We start from the raw sequence: 18,166 nt of genomic DNA on the forward strand, positions 1-18,166 counted from the left end.
CGGAACCGACCTGAATCTGCTTCCAGCTGTGTGGTGATTGAGCTCCACTCCTGAAAGGTCACATGAGGTTGTGGTGATTCAGAGCAAAGTGAGAAGATCCTGCTCTCACCGTGCCGCTTTTTTACATTTGTGCAAATGTTTTCTTGTGCTTAGTTGACCTCTGGAGAGACAGAGAGAGATGAATGGAGCTAACATTTATACCTTTATACATTTTCAGTGTGAGACATTTATTTGATCTTTAGGAAGCACCTTCAGGGAGTCATGATGAGTGTACCCTGGGGCATTCAGGTGAAGCCAGTCAGGTGTATTATGGACTCTGGGTTCATACCCTCGCCTGACCTGTAGGTGTCCCCGCAGAGCTGACCTCCCCTCACATAATTCTGCCATAATGCTCTCTGTCCCTGTGCAGCCCCTCCCTCTTAGCAGGGACAGACAGTCAAAACAAGCTGTCCCACATGACTGCACACTGTACAAATGCCGCAACATTACATCATTTATAGTATTAACAACTACATAGTGTTCGTAAGACGGCCCTTTTTAAGTGAATTACATTCAAACTGTATCAGGTTAAATAACTAAATGGGATTTCTTTTGCTTATTTTGAGTTATGGGACATTTTTTGTCAAGTCATGGTCAAACAAAAACCTTTCAGAGGGTCTTCATGTCTCATGACACTACATAACCATAGCACAACTGAAATGTTTAATGATTTATTTGATTAGCGTAGTTCACACGTGGCCTGTGCTGCTGTCGAACAGAATGCTAAGGTTGATGCATTTTCTCTAAAAGCAAATAGAAGAGAGCTCAGACAGCAAGTTACCTTTTATAAACATGATGAGTTTTAAAAGCTGCAATAAAATAATAATCATCCTAAAAGACAGGCAGAAGTGTGGACTCACATGACTTGGACTTGAGTCAGACACTAGTCACTGATTGGATGACTTTAGATTGATCTTAAGTCTAAAGTCTTAACTTAAACTCAACTTGGACTTAATCACCAGTGACTCATGACTTCACTTGGACTTGAGCCTTTTGACTTAATAATACTTGATACCTTCCCCCAAGCCCAGATATTAAAAAGTGTGACATTTTCTGACCTTTTATGGACCAAACAACCAATCAATTAATTGAGAAAATAAATGACTGATAAACCAATGATGAAAAAAATATTAATTGCAGCCCTAATCCTGTTACACAACATAACACATATTAAAGGTGCAAATTAATTTTGAAATGTCAGCGCACATTTTGGACACATTAATTTAAGCCAGGAAGGAAAACACACTGGATGTAATCAAGTATTACAAGGTAACATTAGCTGATAGTCTTGCTCTCTTGCTGAACGTTGTCTTTTTAGTTATTGATCAACTGGAAAGTGTTGAAATTATGATAATTTGTCAGAGTTCCTTACATTTATAAGACTAGCAACCTGGAGTACAGCAGTATGACACTATCCTTTTGATAACAGCATTTGAACTTCCCACCCTGAGCATGACGTAAGGAGAAAATGGCCGCCGTGTGATTGTAGTGAAATGCAGTAAGCAAAATGTGCAGGTTGAAAATTACAGAAGGACATGCAACAAGTTTCAGTTTTGTTGGTCATTTGAAATTGGACAAAAACAGTGAATTGAGACATTGCATTTGCTCAACAGCACATTATGACTCAAAACTTTAAGTTTAAGACTCAGGACTTGACTTGGCACTTGAGTGCAAAGACTTAAGACTGTCCAGGTCTAAAAACCTTTCGGCAGAGGTGAGATCAAGTCTTTGTTTTGAAAGACACAAATCAGACTTTTAAAACAAAGACTTGTTCTCACCACTGCTGAAAGGATATTAGAACTGGACATTCAGGTTCTGCAAAAGCACTTAACACAAAGCTGTAGACTCCTAAATCACCAATGTGCTCTTATTACACACGCTGTGACGGTATGTAGACACATACATGACATGTACGCCTGTATACATCATAGCTGGCTGATGATGCTGAGAGTACAGCCACTGAAATGCTTTTTGTTTACTTATTATTTATTATTGTTCTGTGCGTGTAGGTGTATGGTCATTTTATGTTTCTGCCTCTTGTTTTGCTCAGTGTGGTTAATATATGTGATGTGAATCTCTCTCCCCTCAGCTTCCACCACATCTGGACTGTAGCTACTCATCGTCCAACTGTTGTTAGACCACAGAGAACAAGGGGTGGGACTGAGAAAGGGTCAATATAGAATTGACGCCATGGACCAAATTTAGAAACCAAAAAATTAAAATTAGGAAAAGAAATAAAAATGTTTTGCAAAAAGAGAACTTATTTGGTCAGAGGCCAAATGGGCAGTTGCTCAAGCAACACCTGGGTAAATCTTTGCACGTGCCTTAATTAGTATCGTTGGAAACACCTGTGTTTAACCTCATATCAACATGGCTGCCATCTATTACTCATCCTGTGGACTGTATATTACTTGGAGATTGTTTCATTACTGTTTTTGCACTATATTTGTTATCATCATATCTGTGCCTTGGCATTGTCCCGCCAACCTTCAACTTAACTTGTAAATATTTAAATTCTTAGTACTTTTTTAGGATTATGTTTTTATCCTAGTATTTTTAACTCCTGTTGTTTTGTTTTAGCATGTGTAACAACTCCAGGCTCTGAAAACAGCATTTTGTCTTCTATGGCTGAACTGACGATGAAGTTGTTGAAGAGCTCTTCAAATTCCTATCAGCTATGTTGAAATGGAAATAAGTATTTAATCTTAAACCCTGAAATTAAAACTACCACACTTTCAAGAGGATGGTGGAACAGTGTTAAGATCATTATGCATGGGAAACGATTTCCAGAGATTTGAACTGAACTGGAAGAAATCATTATTTATTTGGTGCTAAAAACATTCTAAGGGGAAATCCTGACAATAGCACTGCACTCAGATGCACTGCACCCCTAATGTTTTAAAAACACAGTCAGTCAAAACATTATTTTATCAGAAAGGTTTTTTTTTAATAACTCACTGCCTCCACTGTCTTTGCTAGGGTGATTTTGAAAATGAAATTTTCAAATTTACAGTTATTGTAGCTTATTGTTTATTGCATTTTACTGACCATTTTTAATCATTTTTGTAAATACCTTTGAGGTTGCATGATCTAACCTTTAAAAAACGCAGTCAGATGTTTAACAGTCTGCTAACAGTTTCTGTCAAACAAATCAACATCTTTCCATGAGCCAGTCAGCGGTCAGGCCTCACAGAAACAAATTCATCACACTCCTGAAATACATAAAGAGGGCCTGAGGTATTTGTGCTGTGGGCTGAGTGTGAATTTGTTAGGTGATTAAAGGCTAAATATAGCCTCCTGTCTGCTCTGAGCTAAAGACTGGTGACTCGGTGGCAGACGAGTTCTTTCTGTGGCAGTCGCTTTTCCACCACAGGGGCAAGTGGGGCTTTACAGGGGCCACAGAATTCAAAATGACATAAACCACCACTGAAATCACATTCAGGACCTTGAAACTTAATGACTTTACCTCCTTAGTTATTGGTCAACATGTTACATTGTTAAATACTTATTCATTTTTAAAATTTAATAAGCTGTTTGTGATTACTGTATGGATATTCACTCAGTGCAACTGTAAACAAATGTCTTCAGTTATTAAAACATTTTAGCGAAAATGTTATTCTACTTTTATTCTATGAACAATCAAAGTTTCAACTACTGAAATCTCAAATCTGCAGTTCAAGCAGATAGAAACTCCAAACTCAGAATTCCCAGTTGTTGTTGTTGTTTTTTTCCTCTCTTTTTCACAATTAAAGTTTAAAACAAATTCATGGAAACAGGGGACGCTATAAGTGAGTGAAATGCTGTTAAACTAAAAGCAACTGGTGTCCGACTCTCCCACCTGGACATGAAAGCAGTTGATATTTACATTTATTAACCGGTGTTCAGTAAATACATGCAAAAAAAAAAAAAAAAAAAAAAAAATCTCTGCTTGTCTGCACCACTTTGTGGCCTGAACTTAACCTCACCATCAGTAAGCTTTCTGACCAGAACAGTTTATGTCACACACTCTTAAAATATCCACTTCAAATAACATGAACCAGCCATCATGACCAAAAAAAGAGGAAAAAAAGTATTTCAAAATATTTCAATCAACAAAATCTGCCAGTTTGGTGTTTTCTCTACTGTTTAGCGGCATATAATTATTATAGTAGAACAGGTAAAATACTGAGATAGAAGTGAAAACAGGAAAAAAGAATTGCTGCTGTAAAGTGAATAAAATTACCTTGATAAACACTGAGCTGTGTTCAGCCCTGCAGTGGAAACAAGGCTACTGACTGAGTGACGGGCTGAGGCCTCCAGTCAGTCGTGCCAACAGATCAACTATCTCCCATCACTCCTCAGCCACTGGACCCAAGAGCCCAGCACTCATGTACTGTACTCTGCTGCCAAATATCCTGCGCAAAGTAATCCCTCCAAATCATTGTGCTGTTTTTTTTTTTTTAACCTATTTTATTCCATTAATATAACCAGTTGGTCATTTTATTATGTTCATCTGGGTAGCTTTTCTTTTTTCACAGTTTAAAGCATAAAATCGTCAGCTGCATAGATCTTGGTGGTTAGAGCCTTTCCAATGAACCGACATGAAAAATAGCAGCGCTCTGACTCTGTTTGTCCTGATGGAATGGGACCTTAATTAATACTACTGGTAACTCCTGTGTTCACTCTACTATTGCATGTCAAAATGACTGTTGTTATATGCACTAAACCATGCATAATGGTCTATTCAAAGTTAGTGTCATCTTTCAGTCAAAATGTTATGTGGCTTTCTCCATTATCTACAGTTCAAGTCTTCTTTTGTGATTTTCTTTCCTGAACACTTGTTTGGTTGGCAGCACCTGACTCAGGTTATAATGGTAAGTATAATAAATTGTTTGTCACATTGGATGTTTCACAATATTTTATCACGGAGAGCTGTTTAAACTGGCCTTGTATGCCAGCAATGGACAGTAATCTTATTTTGTCATTTTTTTTGTCTTCATAGAGATGACAGAATCCAGCATTGGCCACTACCACATCCTGTGGTATCCCACACTGCAAGAAACTGTATATCATGGATATGACATTTTCTACTACTGAACCACTACTAGCTAGCACTAAGGAGATATTTTGGGTGACGCTGTAGTCTGTCAGAGTTACTGCAAGTTTATATATTTCAGTGTATTCATATATGTGTACATTCAGTCATTCATCTTATGTAACCGCTTATTCCCGAAGGGTCACGGGCTGGAGCCTATCCCAGCTGACATTGGGCGAGAGGCGGGGTTCACCCTGGACAAGTCGCCAGTTCACACTCACATTCACACCTACAGGCAATTTAGTGTCACCAATTAACCTAGCATGCATGTTTTTGGACTGTGGGAGGAAGCCGGAGAACCCGGAGAGAACCCACGCAGACACGAGGAGAACATTCAAACTCTGCACAGAAAGGCCCTGCCCCAGCAAGCTGGGGGATTCAAACTCAGGACCTTCTTGCTGTGAGGCAGCAGTGCTAACCACTGCACCACCGTGCCGCCCCATACGTGTACATGTGAAGCTAATTTAATTTTAGTTGACAAAAGCAAGTTATTCAAGAAGCTCTAACAAAACACAAACACAACTTTATGTTTGTACATTTCTGTTCATGTATGGGTTAAATAGATGAGATCCAAAGTAAAGTAGTCTTCTTTAAAGGTGCTGGAAGGATTATTTTCCAACATATTTGTACGCTAAACTAGGCTAATCACATTGAGGTAGAATGTAACATTTAATAAGTCCACTTATATCTCTTTGTAGCACGAGTATAATGAGTATCTGTTTTGGCTGTTGCTTTGTTAATGCCCACTGTGGCCAAAGATCAAACCAAACTTTCCCATCAGCTATAAATTTCACCCACCTCTATCATGTATTGCACAGTGTTGTAAATTGTCACGCGGTTCTTGTGATGGTGCAGAGTTTGCGATCAATGTTTTACTCTCAGGTACAACATCAACACGCACGTCTTATTTTAATTATATCTGGTTGTGCTTATGAAGTGGGTCTGGCTGAGTGCGCGTCTCCAGCCCAGCGTCACATTCTGACATTCACTGTTGGAATGCAGAGCGAGGGAGTGAGCGGTTGGAGGTCGGAGGTCAAAGAGTCTACAAAGAGAGTCATGCCAAAGACACTCAGAAGCTCTCCTGATGCTGATGTTGGCAGCACATAACCTAGAGAGCAAAAAGGGAGTTTAGCAGTTCAAATGAACAAGAACCTAATCATCACAGGACATTAAAAATTATGTTGTGACTCAAAATGTTGTTTAGGCTAATACACAAAATGCTTAAAGTCAAATTAAAATATATTTTATATTCAAAATTCTAAAAATGCAAAATGCATGACATTTATCAACAAAGACACACACACACACTTGTAAACACACATGTAGACAGGACAGCTGTGTTTTTTCTGGATAAAAAGTAGAATAACAGCTACATTTCTCAGTTGATTTCAATTAATTATTTTTAGATTCAAGGGTTCATAATCTACATGGAGTATGTTAGAAAAAACACCTTTTTCTCCAACTCCATGTAGATCATAAAACTTTAAATTTAACACGATTCATGGAAATCCAAAATGCAATGTATCGCAGCAATGGGCTGACTTGGCAGAGTCTGATATCAAATGCAGTTTTCATAAGCTTAAATTTAGGAACTTAAGAATTTATTATAAAATCTGAACAAGAGATAGGGAAGAAATGCAAAAAGGACAGTTCTGGCCAGAGACCATATGGGCAGTTGCTTAGCCACCTCCTGGGATCTATCTATGCATGTGTCTGCATCAATAATATAAAATGATATGTACTGTGTATTGATAAATCCATACTGCTGCTTGTGGTGTTGAAGAAGCAGATACATTTTTAATTAGAATTTTTTTCTCTGAGTAACCGCTTTTCTGTTAGTTTGACAGTGACTATATAGCTGTATAGTTAGTTCACTAATCAAGGATGAATGGGTATATCCCCCCTGTTAAAAATGAACAAATCACCTACTATAGCACCACCAATAAAAGTAGGCAACAGATTATTCAAGTATTTGTAAAAGATTCATGTCTTTTTGCACATTTACCTTCATGAGCATTTTTCTAAGTGAGTATATATTTCCAACTTAGGGATTGTACTTTGAAGCACTTAGAGACAGCATCTTTCTGAAAACAAGTCACATATTTGATTGTCTCCCCATAAACACCGCCACATTTAAATAATCGATGCTGGAAATCTATGTAAAGTATTAGATGCAGAAAACTGAATAAAAACTGATTTATTAAAATTGACAGCACTTGAGAAAAGAGTTAACAATCGTCATGACAACTGGGCTAACTCCATTCTTTGATAAAAAACCTTGAGATGTAATTAACATTTTTCTTTTTGTCAAACTACCATTTCCAGAGTGAACTTTCACTTTCAAGTTAATAACATCACATCTTTTGTGATGTGTCTGAAGAGATAATATGAGGAGTGGTGGAATGTAACTGAGTACATTTACTCAAGTACTGTGCTTAAGTGCAATTTTGATGTATAATACTTGTATTTTGACAGTGGTGTAAGGTAGTTAGGATGGGCCCTGGTGCTCACTAGTTATAAGTTACGAAGCACATACAGTGGTGCTATCCTAACATTACCTCTTGCATGGTTATTGACTCACCACTGAGGGCAGCGTTGATGCTGAGGCCAGCCAAACTGCTGCATTGCTGATGTGAGGGGAGTCGCCCGTGGGCTGGCGATTGTTTATCAAAAAAGCCAAAGAAACCTAATTAAGGGACCTTTGATTCCTCCTCCTCCTGTTCTTTTCCCTGTTGCCTTTAATTACTGTTGCTTAAAATTTGAAAGGAATGACTGCTCACTCAGCTTGCAGATGTTCTCACCTCCTTAGTCAGTCTTGACAGATTTCGTGCCTAAATTAGCACATATTGTCACATGATTAAATAGAGACTTGACATTGGACAGCATCAACATACATATTACCCAGCAATCATCATCATCGTATATCTGTATAGGACAAAAATTACAGATAAAAGAAATTATTCATGTAACTAAATAGCAATATTTTTTTTTACTGTTTTGATAGTTTATGTAGAACAAGCATAGCATTTTGTTATAGCTTGCTACTGACTATTTTATAATAAAATAAAGAGAGAGAAAGAAAAGAAAATCATGACAGGGATGGGTTTGGCTTTCTGAGGGCGTATATATAGTAAATGACACCACTTTTAATTAAGTGTGGGCCCTTCTTTGAACGCAGCCATAATTCTGAGCTGGAATCACTCTAAAGGGTCTGGCCAGTCAGTGTTGATGGTAAATGTAGTCAATCAGAGCCATAAGTTCCTCAGCGTGTGCTGTAATGATCAAGAAATCTGAGTTCTCCTGCTGCAGGATCTGTTGTTCCTCCTGCTTTTCTACTCTCTGCCTCTGGGTAGTGAGTGAACGTGTTAAATGAGTATTTTTGTCACCTAATGCTATATTTTGGCCAACAAACTAATAGCTATAGGCTAGAGTGGTGATACATGGCCACATGGGCGTGGGCATCAGAAGCTCACATGCAATGCATCCTGGTAAATGCAGGCATGGCAGACATGGCTAATGAGCAGGAAAACTCAGTTTTCTCTGCCACTCACTCAGGGATTCATTGCTTCATTTATTTACATTTATCCGCAACACTAACTGGACTACTCCACTATATATTTGGAGGCAAATGCTGTAGTTTTTACTCTATTACATGTATTTTAAAGCTTTAGTTACTTGTTACTTTGCAGATTTACATTACAAGTAGAACCTAAAAAATCCTACACACTGGACTATATCTTTTTCGGATCATTTGCACATTTCAAATATTCTTATTCTTCATACTGTGAATATTTGGACATTCCTAAGTGAATATTCCTGCACAAAACTACACAACACTATCATATCTTATTTTTAGTTTTTGCTCTGTGCTTCTTAACTTGAAGTATTTGCTTTTTGTCTCTCTTCATATTTTTATATTCACTATGTTTATTGTTATGGATCAAAATCACCAAGGCAAAATCCTTGTGCATGTAAACCACTTGGTGATAAAATTCATTCTGGGGATATTTATTACTATATTATAATAGATAAAGCTTGCCAGCCAAACGCTGCAACATCAAAGTGATGAACATGTCAGTCAACAACATACATGAATCTGAAATGGGCCATTCTGCACAATGAGTACTTAAATACTGAACTGTTTTACTTTTTTGAAGGACTTGGAATAAAGGACCTTTATTTGCAACAGTATTTTTTTTCACTGTAGTAAAGCTACTTTTACTTAAGTAAAGGGTCTAAATATTTATTCCAACACTGTTTATATCTGATAAGATTAAATTTTGGACCTTTGACGCTGAATTTCTCAACATGTCAGCCTAACAAGTCTTTTGTTTTGTTGTCTATGCACTGAGTCAATAACTAACTAAACTAGTGGTTAAGTGGCCGTACGCATATATAGATGCAGACTCGCAAAAGTAAAAGCAAAAACAACCAAATATGGTACAAAAAATTTATTTAGTAACAGTTTTGTAAACATTTGAGGTAAATTAACATTTACATCAACTTGTTCTTACAAAAGAATCATTCATACACAAGGCACTTCTCTTGTTTAAGACAGCATTGAAAACAGGTTGCTGTTCTGAGCATTGTGAGATGGTTCCTACTCCCTGACGAGCCAGAGAAATCATGCTCTGCATGAAACGTAAGAGGAGAGAGTTTGGAGGAGTCACGGGGACGACGGGCTTTGAACACAACATCCTGTCAGGGCTTTGTATGCAGGGTTAGGGAAGGGCCAGCTACCCAGCTAACATTCTCTCAACAGTGGAGTCGTCTGATTTGACGTCTGACCAGAGTCCCGACCAGTCTGTGAGAACATACTGAGTGAACACACAGAAAAATACCCCAACTGTTTGTTCTCTCTCTTGCTGTTGTTGTTTTTTTAAATCTTAAATAAATAACAGTTTCTTTTTTTTAAATACTGCCTTTTCTGTGAAGAGCCACTGCGTTTTAGTTTTAAGACATTTTTTTTCCTTTGAGGATCATAGAGATTGGCAGTTTGGCATCACGCTCGCTCTTTCACTCTCTTTCTCTCACTCTCTCGCGCTCTCTTTCTCTCTCTATTACTACCAATATTAGCATTGTAGAACAGCAATTTTCTTTCCTAAATGTGCAAATCTTTATCAACTACCAAAATGTAAACTTTAGGGATCAAAAACAAATGCAGATAACAAAGATTTTTTTTTGTCATTTTGAACAAAAAACATGGATTGGGAAAGGCTGCTTTGACCTATCTGTTGTGTAGGTGTATATTCTCCTCTTTGTGCTTCTGTTTGCACTAAATGTCATTTAACGGTATTAAACATTATACCTATATGGGTACAAATACTCTTACATCATACAGTACCATCATTTTGTAACCCCCCTCTACCCGGTAAATTAAAAAGAAAAAAAAAAAAGAAAAGAAACAACTGGTACCACATTACACTGCTCTTACTCCAGTGTATTAACCTGCTGGAAAAGTAGTGTTCCTATAGAATACTTTGCACAAACATATCAGTGCTTAGTCATATCCCCTGTGAGTGCAATGTGTCCAATGTGTTGAGTTTTTTCACATAGTGTTACTGTGTACTTGCAGCTCTGCCACAGAGGTGATCTCACAGGATAATACAGTGGATTAAGGTTGTTGTTAAATTAAAAAAAAAAAAAAAAAAAAAAAAAAAAAAAGTTTTCTGAAAGTGAGTGCCTGAACCAAACAGCACAGTAACACAACAGAGACAGGGGACTGCGGCTGCTGATGAATTCAGTTAAAAGTTTTGGATTTCTAAAAGATCTCTAAGAATCAAGATGAACACAACAAAATAGAAGCCGCCAAGGTCGACTGCACCATGGCGTTTTCGATACTCGCAACGCCAGTCATTTTGTCTTTTTTAATCGTAGCTGTTTCGCAATCACAAACTGACTACTACAAGTATGCAATTTATGAGTAAAATTCAATTCAGTTTTTAAAAAAATAGCACTTTTCAGAATAAAACCAATGAAGAAGCACATGAAATATGTGATGGTGAAAATCATTTAACTCCCAAAGTTGCTCTCAATCCTTAGGTGTGATGATTAAAAAGGGGGCAGTGGGTTTGAGGGCAAAAGTATCTGCCAACAATCTAACTAAAAAATGATCAGTTTCAAGTCTAACCAAAGAGCTTTGGGAGGTCGTTCATCTGAATGAACAAGGAGAATATTGTTATTTTTTATATTAGATGGTGGCTGCCATGTATTTGCATAATAATTTCAAGATTCTTTGAAGGCAATATCTCATCATTTGTGCAGTTAGTGGAGAGGATTTTCCTTTTCAGACATGTTGACTGAAGGCGACGCTGACAGAGGCAGGCGTAGGGGACTCTGCTCCTGTTTTCCTCTTTTGTAAACTAACAGCATGGTGGGAACGTTTTGATCTCTAGGTTGTTGACAATGTAGTGTTTGTAGAGACCCAGGTGCATTCTGGGCATCACAGGGATGACTTCTACCAGCAGTTTTGACCCATATCCCCGCCCACACTGCACCTATGGACTCTGGGAATATCATATCTGTCCATTCCTATCCGTTCCATCTCAATTACAACATTTATTGTCTCTGCAGGAAGCGCTGCTGTGGACCATGGGTAAAACCAAGCTAGCCAACTTTGCCATGCAAATTTGTCAGTGAATCGGTGAGTTGTAGGGCTACACACGCTGGCATGCACAACTACAAGGAACACAATACATTTAATGTTTGCCGATAAAATTACTTCCTGGATGAATTATGTTTAAAACAACAGGTGTTTGTTCGGAAAATTCAGGAAGTGCTGCAGCAAAAGACCTTGCAGGTCAAAGGACAAACGCTGGATCAAGCTGTTGACGTAGTGCAACATGCAGTGCACGTTTGCGCTGCCGATTTGACTGTGAAACCAGGTAAAAATGATGGACAAGATATATGAGCGAATTTTCTGGCTATACACCAAATAACCGATCCGTACAAAAACGCTAGCTACTTTCTTCTTCCTCGAGATAAAATAAAAAAATATTCAGTCATTGTTTTGACAAATGTTCCTTTTCATTTGGAGTAATTAGTCCTTTAGGCTGAACAGAAAAAAGGAAAAAGAAAATAAAAAAACACCATGAGATCTTCAAACCAAACACGTTGGTGAGATGTGTCCATTCTGAATGTCCTTCACTCCATCCACCGCTGTGAGTGGAGCCATCTGGCTTTATAGCACTGCATGATCACATTTTGTGTGCTTAAATTAAGACCATCCAAAAACACAAAACTTGCCTCAACTACTCTGCAACTCACCGATTGCACTAAATCAACGACTGCTGCTGATCAAGTCATTTCACATTTGCCTAAACGCTTTCTACTATCCTGCTTTCCTGTCTCTTGTCGCCTTGCCTTCTTTTGTTTTTTTGTTGTTTTTTTTTTTTTTTTTTAATTTTTTGTTTTTTTGCTTTATGCATGCCTGTGATTTTTTTTGTCTGAGAATCACTGTGTTTGGGGGTGGGGTTGGGGGAAGTGGGATGTTGGTCAGGGAGGGTTTAGGGACATGAAAGGGCTGAAGAGATTTAGACAGCCAGGTCGTTTGGCCTGGCCCTGATGCTGCTGCTCTTGCTGGCCCGACTGAGCCGACGAGGGTCTGTGCTGACCGTTACTGGAGGCTCATGCATTTCCACTGTGGTGGTGGTGACGTGGCCTTCCTCCTGGTCACTCTTTCCCCCACCCCAGCTACCTGCATTGGAGGCAGGGCTGCTGCTGCTGGAGGCGGCCGTGGCGGTTGTGTTAGTGATGTTGGTGTTACTGGTGGTGTTGCTGGTGGGAAGGGGCAGCGCAGCGTCGACAGGCTGCTGCTGCTCGTTGTTGGTGCCGGTGGAGGAAGAGGATGGGGAGGGAGAGGTGGCCTTCATCTCCCGAGTCTGCTGCTCGGTGGCCAGGTTGGCCCAGTTCTGCTGCGTGGCCAGCCTGTGGTTGTTGTTGTTGCTGATGTAGTAGTGGGAAGAGGGGGGGGGCTGGTGGAGGGACTGCTCCTGCTGGAGGTCGTCCATCTTGAACTCCGCTGCTGAGGGCACAGCTGCTGGCCCCATGGGCGACAGGAATGCCCCGCTGCCCGCCGTCACGTCTGTGTAGTTGGGAGGGTAGCTGAGGCTGGATGGGGCAGTTCTGGAGGCCGAGGCCAAACACTCAGGCTCTGCAATGTCGACACGGCGCAGCGACTCGTGGTCGGGGGCAAACTCATTTGTCATGCCCTGTTTAACTTTCTTCCATCCAAGGTGATAGATCTCTAACAAATTCAGCAAAAGAGACACGCAAGCCACCACAAGCATAAATATAATAAAAATAGTCTTTTCAGTGGGCCTCGATATGAAGCAGTCAACGGTGTTGGGGCAGGGCCAACGTGCACACTTGTACAGGGGCCTCAGCTGGAAGCCATAGAGGAAATACTGGCCCAAAATGAATCCCACTTCAAACAGGGTCTTGAAAATAATGTTGAACACATAGGTACGCAGCAATGCGCCTCTGATACGGATTTTGCCATGCTCGTCCCTGATTGGCGGCTTCTCCTTCTTGCCACCTCCTCCTCCTCCAGCTTCTGCACCATTTCTATAAAGGAGTTCTTTCTCCTCTTGGAACCTGTTTGCTTTGCGCATCTCCTCCTCCTTCTCTTTCCGTTTCTCCTCCATGCGGACGATGTGTAGCACATGGCCCAGGTAGATGAGAGTCGGCGTGGACACGAAGATGATCTGCAGCACCCAGAAGCGGATGTGCGAGATGGGGAAAGCCTCGTCGTAGCAAACATTCTCGCAACCAGGCTGTTGGGTGTTGCAGGTGAAATCAGACTGCTCATCACCCCAGACCTCTTCGGCTGCAGCCCCCAGCACCAAGATCCTGAAGATGAAGAGGACAGTCAGCCAGACTTTGCCGATGACCGTTGAGTGCTCCTGAGCGTTCTCCAACAGCCGCCCCAGAAAGCTCCAGTCGCCCATGCTTCAAGATTTCTAGCCTATGGAGAAAGTACAGGCTGAAGTGGACAAAGAAGGGCGGAATGGCACAACAAGAAGAGGACAAACAGACAGAGAGAATGTGAGCGACAGTTAAAGAAATGTTTATGAATCTGTTGAAAGTACTCAAAGTTGGTCTGAACATTTGGCATTGCAAAGAGTAACATGTAAGGCCTTACCCCGTGGTTAAACACTCGACACATACGAACACACAAGAAGACACAAGGACATGGATGAGAGTGGAGGTGTCGACCTGACTCCAACATATTTCTCTTTTTCATAAAACGCTTAGCAGAACAAGGTCTTTATCGAAAAACTGCCACGTAGGCATCGGATATCGATAACAAATCGAAACACTGCATTCGCTTCAAACACAGACGCTTTTTAGCAGCTGGTATACTGTATAGGCCACCTGTTTGACTGAACCCTGGTTCACTCTCCCTTTCTCTCTGTCTCTGTCTCCCTCTCTATGTCAGGCCTGTCTCTCTCTCTCACCTGCTCGCTCCACTGCCCAGAAGGCATGTGCTGAGATCAACATTATAATGTTCGAAAACAGCATTTAGCAGAGATGGGGCTCTGGTGTGGCACATGCACACACACACACACACACACACACACACACACACACACACACACACACACACACACACACAGAAACGAATACCGACATACACACATACACGTCACCCTCCCTTCCTCTCTCCCTCTGTCAACTGTAGTACTAAAGCCACAGCAATCAATCAGAAAAAAATTACTGTAATAACGAAAAAAAAATAACAACACAATAATGTGTGATAAATTATGGTGAAATTTAAGAGTGAAAGCTGTTTTTAAGTTTAATTTTTTTCAGTTTGAAAAGACTTTAACAGCAATATATTTAATTTTTTTTCTTGGATTAATGAAATTATTTAGTCTTTAAACTTTTAGTCTGTTCATATCAATTCAAAAACTATAATATAAAACAGAAAAAAATGTCCTCACATCTATTTGGCATTTTTTCTTTAATAAATTACTTGGTTAATCCATTGTTGCCAATTAATTTTCTATTAGTTGACTAATCTTCTTAGCACTGCATCTGTAATTTGATGTCACAAATTTAATACTAAGTTTAGACCAGCCATTTAAACTGCCCTTTCACACTAAAATGGAAAGTTTATTTAAAACAAATATATATTTGGAGATGCAGATGTCTTGCCTCGTGTCTTCTTATGGGAAAGACAGATGATAAATGTATTTTGAGCAAAGCAACGCCTGTTCTTTACATCTTTTAGACAGTATCATGTACATCAAGCAAACAATAGTCATGCAACAAATTCAATACACACACGGAGCAGAGGGGAAACTTACTAAAATATTCTTGTATTAAAGGTAATAAATCCATCGACTAGGGTTCACAATATGTATGACACCTGGAAGAGAGAAGCATTAGTCAAACACAAATTCATTCGCTTTCTGTGAGAGACTGAATCAAAGGATTAGTAGATCAAAGGTGATGAATAAAATGCTAAAAAAAAGAATAAATATAAATTTCCGTGCATGTTTTGATCAATATTAAAATGTATCCATGTTACAACAATGACACTTCTTGTTATTTTGTTGAATAAAATTAAAAACAGCTGAAAACAGTCTCAAATCTAAAACAGTAAAACTTTCTAAACAGATTGCATTTGAAATACCTGAGGTAAAGGTTGGGATGTAAGTACAGGGGATACTGCTATGGCAGTCGAACCCAGAGAGTCCCAAAGTCGTGATTTACCATTTGACCCTGAGATGATTTAATTATTAGTGGCAAACTTTGAATACATTTCTCTCAGTTTCACAGGTATTTGTGGTATTTTTGTAACAGACAGAGCCAGGTTCAAATACAAAGCCATCCCTGCAAGGCTGACAATACAGACTGTGCCAGAGTCCCCAGACTCCCTTTAAGCGCTACAAGCTTTGTCAGGCTTTTGTCTAACTCTTGTAAAACTGAAGCAACTCTTAATTACCTGACAACATGCTGTTCTTCATTTATTTGGTTCTTACTATACTCCAATTTAAATATAGGTTTTTAAAAAAAAAAAATCACAGCCATGTTTGTCCATCATACCTTTAGTCCGGAGATGTCATACTTAAAAACGAAAAGCAAATCCATCTGCCATCATTGGTGCCATCATTTGAGTGCGCTGAAATGCGTGTAGACCTCCTGCGGCTGCAGCGACCCTCCCTCTGTCTCCCAAACCCGCAACCTGTCGCCTCCCTGACAGCTCAACAAACTCTTTTTAAAATGCTGCCTCACAAACTCATTCATGCACAAACTTCTCCAGGCGTGCGCTCAGTCTGGCTGCCTGTCTGTCCCCGGGCCCGTTAACGTGCGCAAGGAAAAGTTTTCCTTTGTTTGTTGTTAGTTTTAGGAGGCGGCTTGGAGTCGGAGATGGGGCTCGGTTAGACGGAGCTGCCTCCCGTTTCCAGCCATGTCTGGACTGTCACATTGTGTGACCATGCATGAGTGAATCCACAGAGTCATCAGCCTGTCCGGAGTCACACCACGCCCCTGCCAACCTCCCCCAAAGACCTGTCCAAAATGTGCGCAAAAGTCGCCCAAAGTGTGCCCAAATGCGTTCCCAAAACTTTCGCACAATTTTACCAAAACCTTACCAGTGCTCAGAACCTTTCCAAAGGTTTTACTTGAAAACATTCCCAAAATAGTTTTCCCTAAACCCTTCGCAATCCAGCAACAGACGGTCTCAAGTTTATAAATTAATACCATATTACTACCATATTTTAAAGGTACAGTTCAACCCGAAATCAAAAATACATATTTTCCTCTTACCTGTAATGCTATTTATTTATGTAGTTTGTTTTGGTGTGAGTTGCAGAGTTTTGTAGATACTGACCCTCAGCCATAGAGATGTCTGCCTGATCTCAAATATAATGGAACTAGAGCACACTTGGTTTGTGATGCTCGGAGTGCCAAAAATATCTCTGTCTTTCCAGAAATCATGACCTGATACTCAAGATAATTCACATACCTTGTTGTCAGCATTTTCATGTAGGAACCATTGTCTTTCTACAGTTGAAAAAACTTTTTTTAATTTTTTTATTTAAACGGTAAAAAAAGTAGTTCCTACATGAAACTGCTTACAGCAAGGTCTGTTACCTTGAGAGACTGGGTCTTGATTACTAGACAGAGACACTGCTGTTGAGTTTTTCAAATGTAATTTCAGTGCTTTGAGCACCACAAGACGAGTGACATTTAGTTTCATTATATTCAAGAGAAGGCAGACATCTCTACAGCCAAAATCTCAAAAATTGGAAAATTCACACACAATTCACCACTTAGAAAAAGCAAGATTAAATGATGAAAGGCTCAGTGAGCAGACTAAAATTTTAGGGCATCGCCCAGAAAACAATAAAAAATGAGGATTCCTCATGTCCCATCCAAACGAGAAGCTGAAGGAAGACATGTTATGACAAGAGGCAATGTGAAGCAAATTCACATACTGTCAACACAACAATGAACCACAATGTTTTTTTGTTTTTTTTTTACTGATTTATGAAAAAGGTCTCAAACAACAAAAAAAGACTTCAAGGATCAAAGTGCGACAAGTGTAATAAAAACTTCTTCAGTACAAAACACAATCACAACCATTGAATTTTTTTGCGTAGAAAGGCGTCTGTTCATTAGTATGTTGTTTGCTCTTAAAAGCAGACTACTAGGCCTAGATTCTGGAAGACATCTGAACAGGAAATTTCTGAAAACAAGAACATCTTTGGGACTGGAATGATCAGGCTTGTCCCTTAAAAAACAATGTCCACGACACACTGTAAATTGCTGTCACAAATGTAGCATTAGAACAATGTTACAGAATGCAAGAGGTCAAAGGTCAATGAAAAGCAGACATACAAAATTTTTAAGAAAAATCAACAATATATGTTCCTAAATCTGCAGAGTGATTTCTCTGTGATGATGCACGACTTGGCTTTTTTTTTTTCTTGGATATTTGGTCAAAACTTTTCTCACTCACTGAAACAAAAGTGTCAACATTACACTTCACTCTGTAACTCCACATCAGTTACACCAGTTATGTAACATCAGTATCATCCAGAT

General features: G+C 39.5%; 1 protein-coding gene across 1 annotated transcript; it reads right to left on the reverse strand.

Annotated features, from left to right (window-relative positions):
- Positions 1 to 9,555: 9,555 nt before the first annotated feature.
- On the reverse strand, positions 9,556 to 16,787 carry gja3 (gap junction protein, alpha 3). The gene is made up of 3 exons (XM_084724922.1): positions 16,166 to 16,787; positions 15,424 to 15,485; positions 9,556 to 14,096 (listed from the first exon to the last, which is right to left on the reverse strand). Exon 3 carries the CDS (start codon positions 14,059 to 14,061, stop codon positions 12,646 to 12,648), a length of 1,416 nt encoding a protein of 471 aa, XP_084581048.1. The 5' UTR covers positions 14,062 to 14,096; positions 15,424 to 15,485; positions 16,166 to 16,787; the 3' UTR covers positions 9,556 to 12,645.
- Between the last annotated feature and the right edge of the window lie 1,379 nt (positions 16,788 to 18,166).

The sequence above is a fragment of the Lutjanus erythropterus genome, chromosome 8 (genome assembly GCF_056507025.1).
Source record: "Lutjanus erythropterus isolate fLutEry1 chromosome 8, fLutEry1.hap2, whole genome shotgun sequence".
Lineage (NCBI taxonomy): Eukaryota > Metazoa > Chordata > Actinopteri > Lutjaniformes > Lutjanidae > Lutjanus > Lutjanus erythropterus.

Excerpts from the sequence above, each read along its gene's own strand:
- gja3 (XM_084724922.1), bottom strand. The coding sequence starts at position 14,061 with ATGGGCGACTGGAGCTTTCTGGGGCGGCTGTTGGAGAACGCTCAGGAG.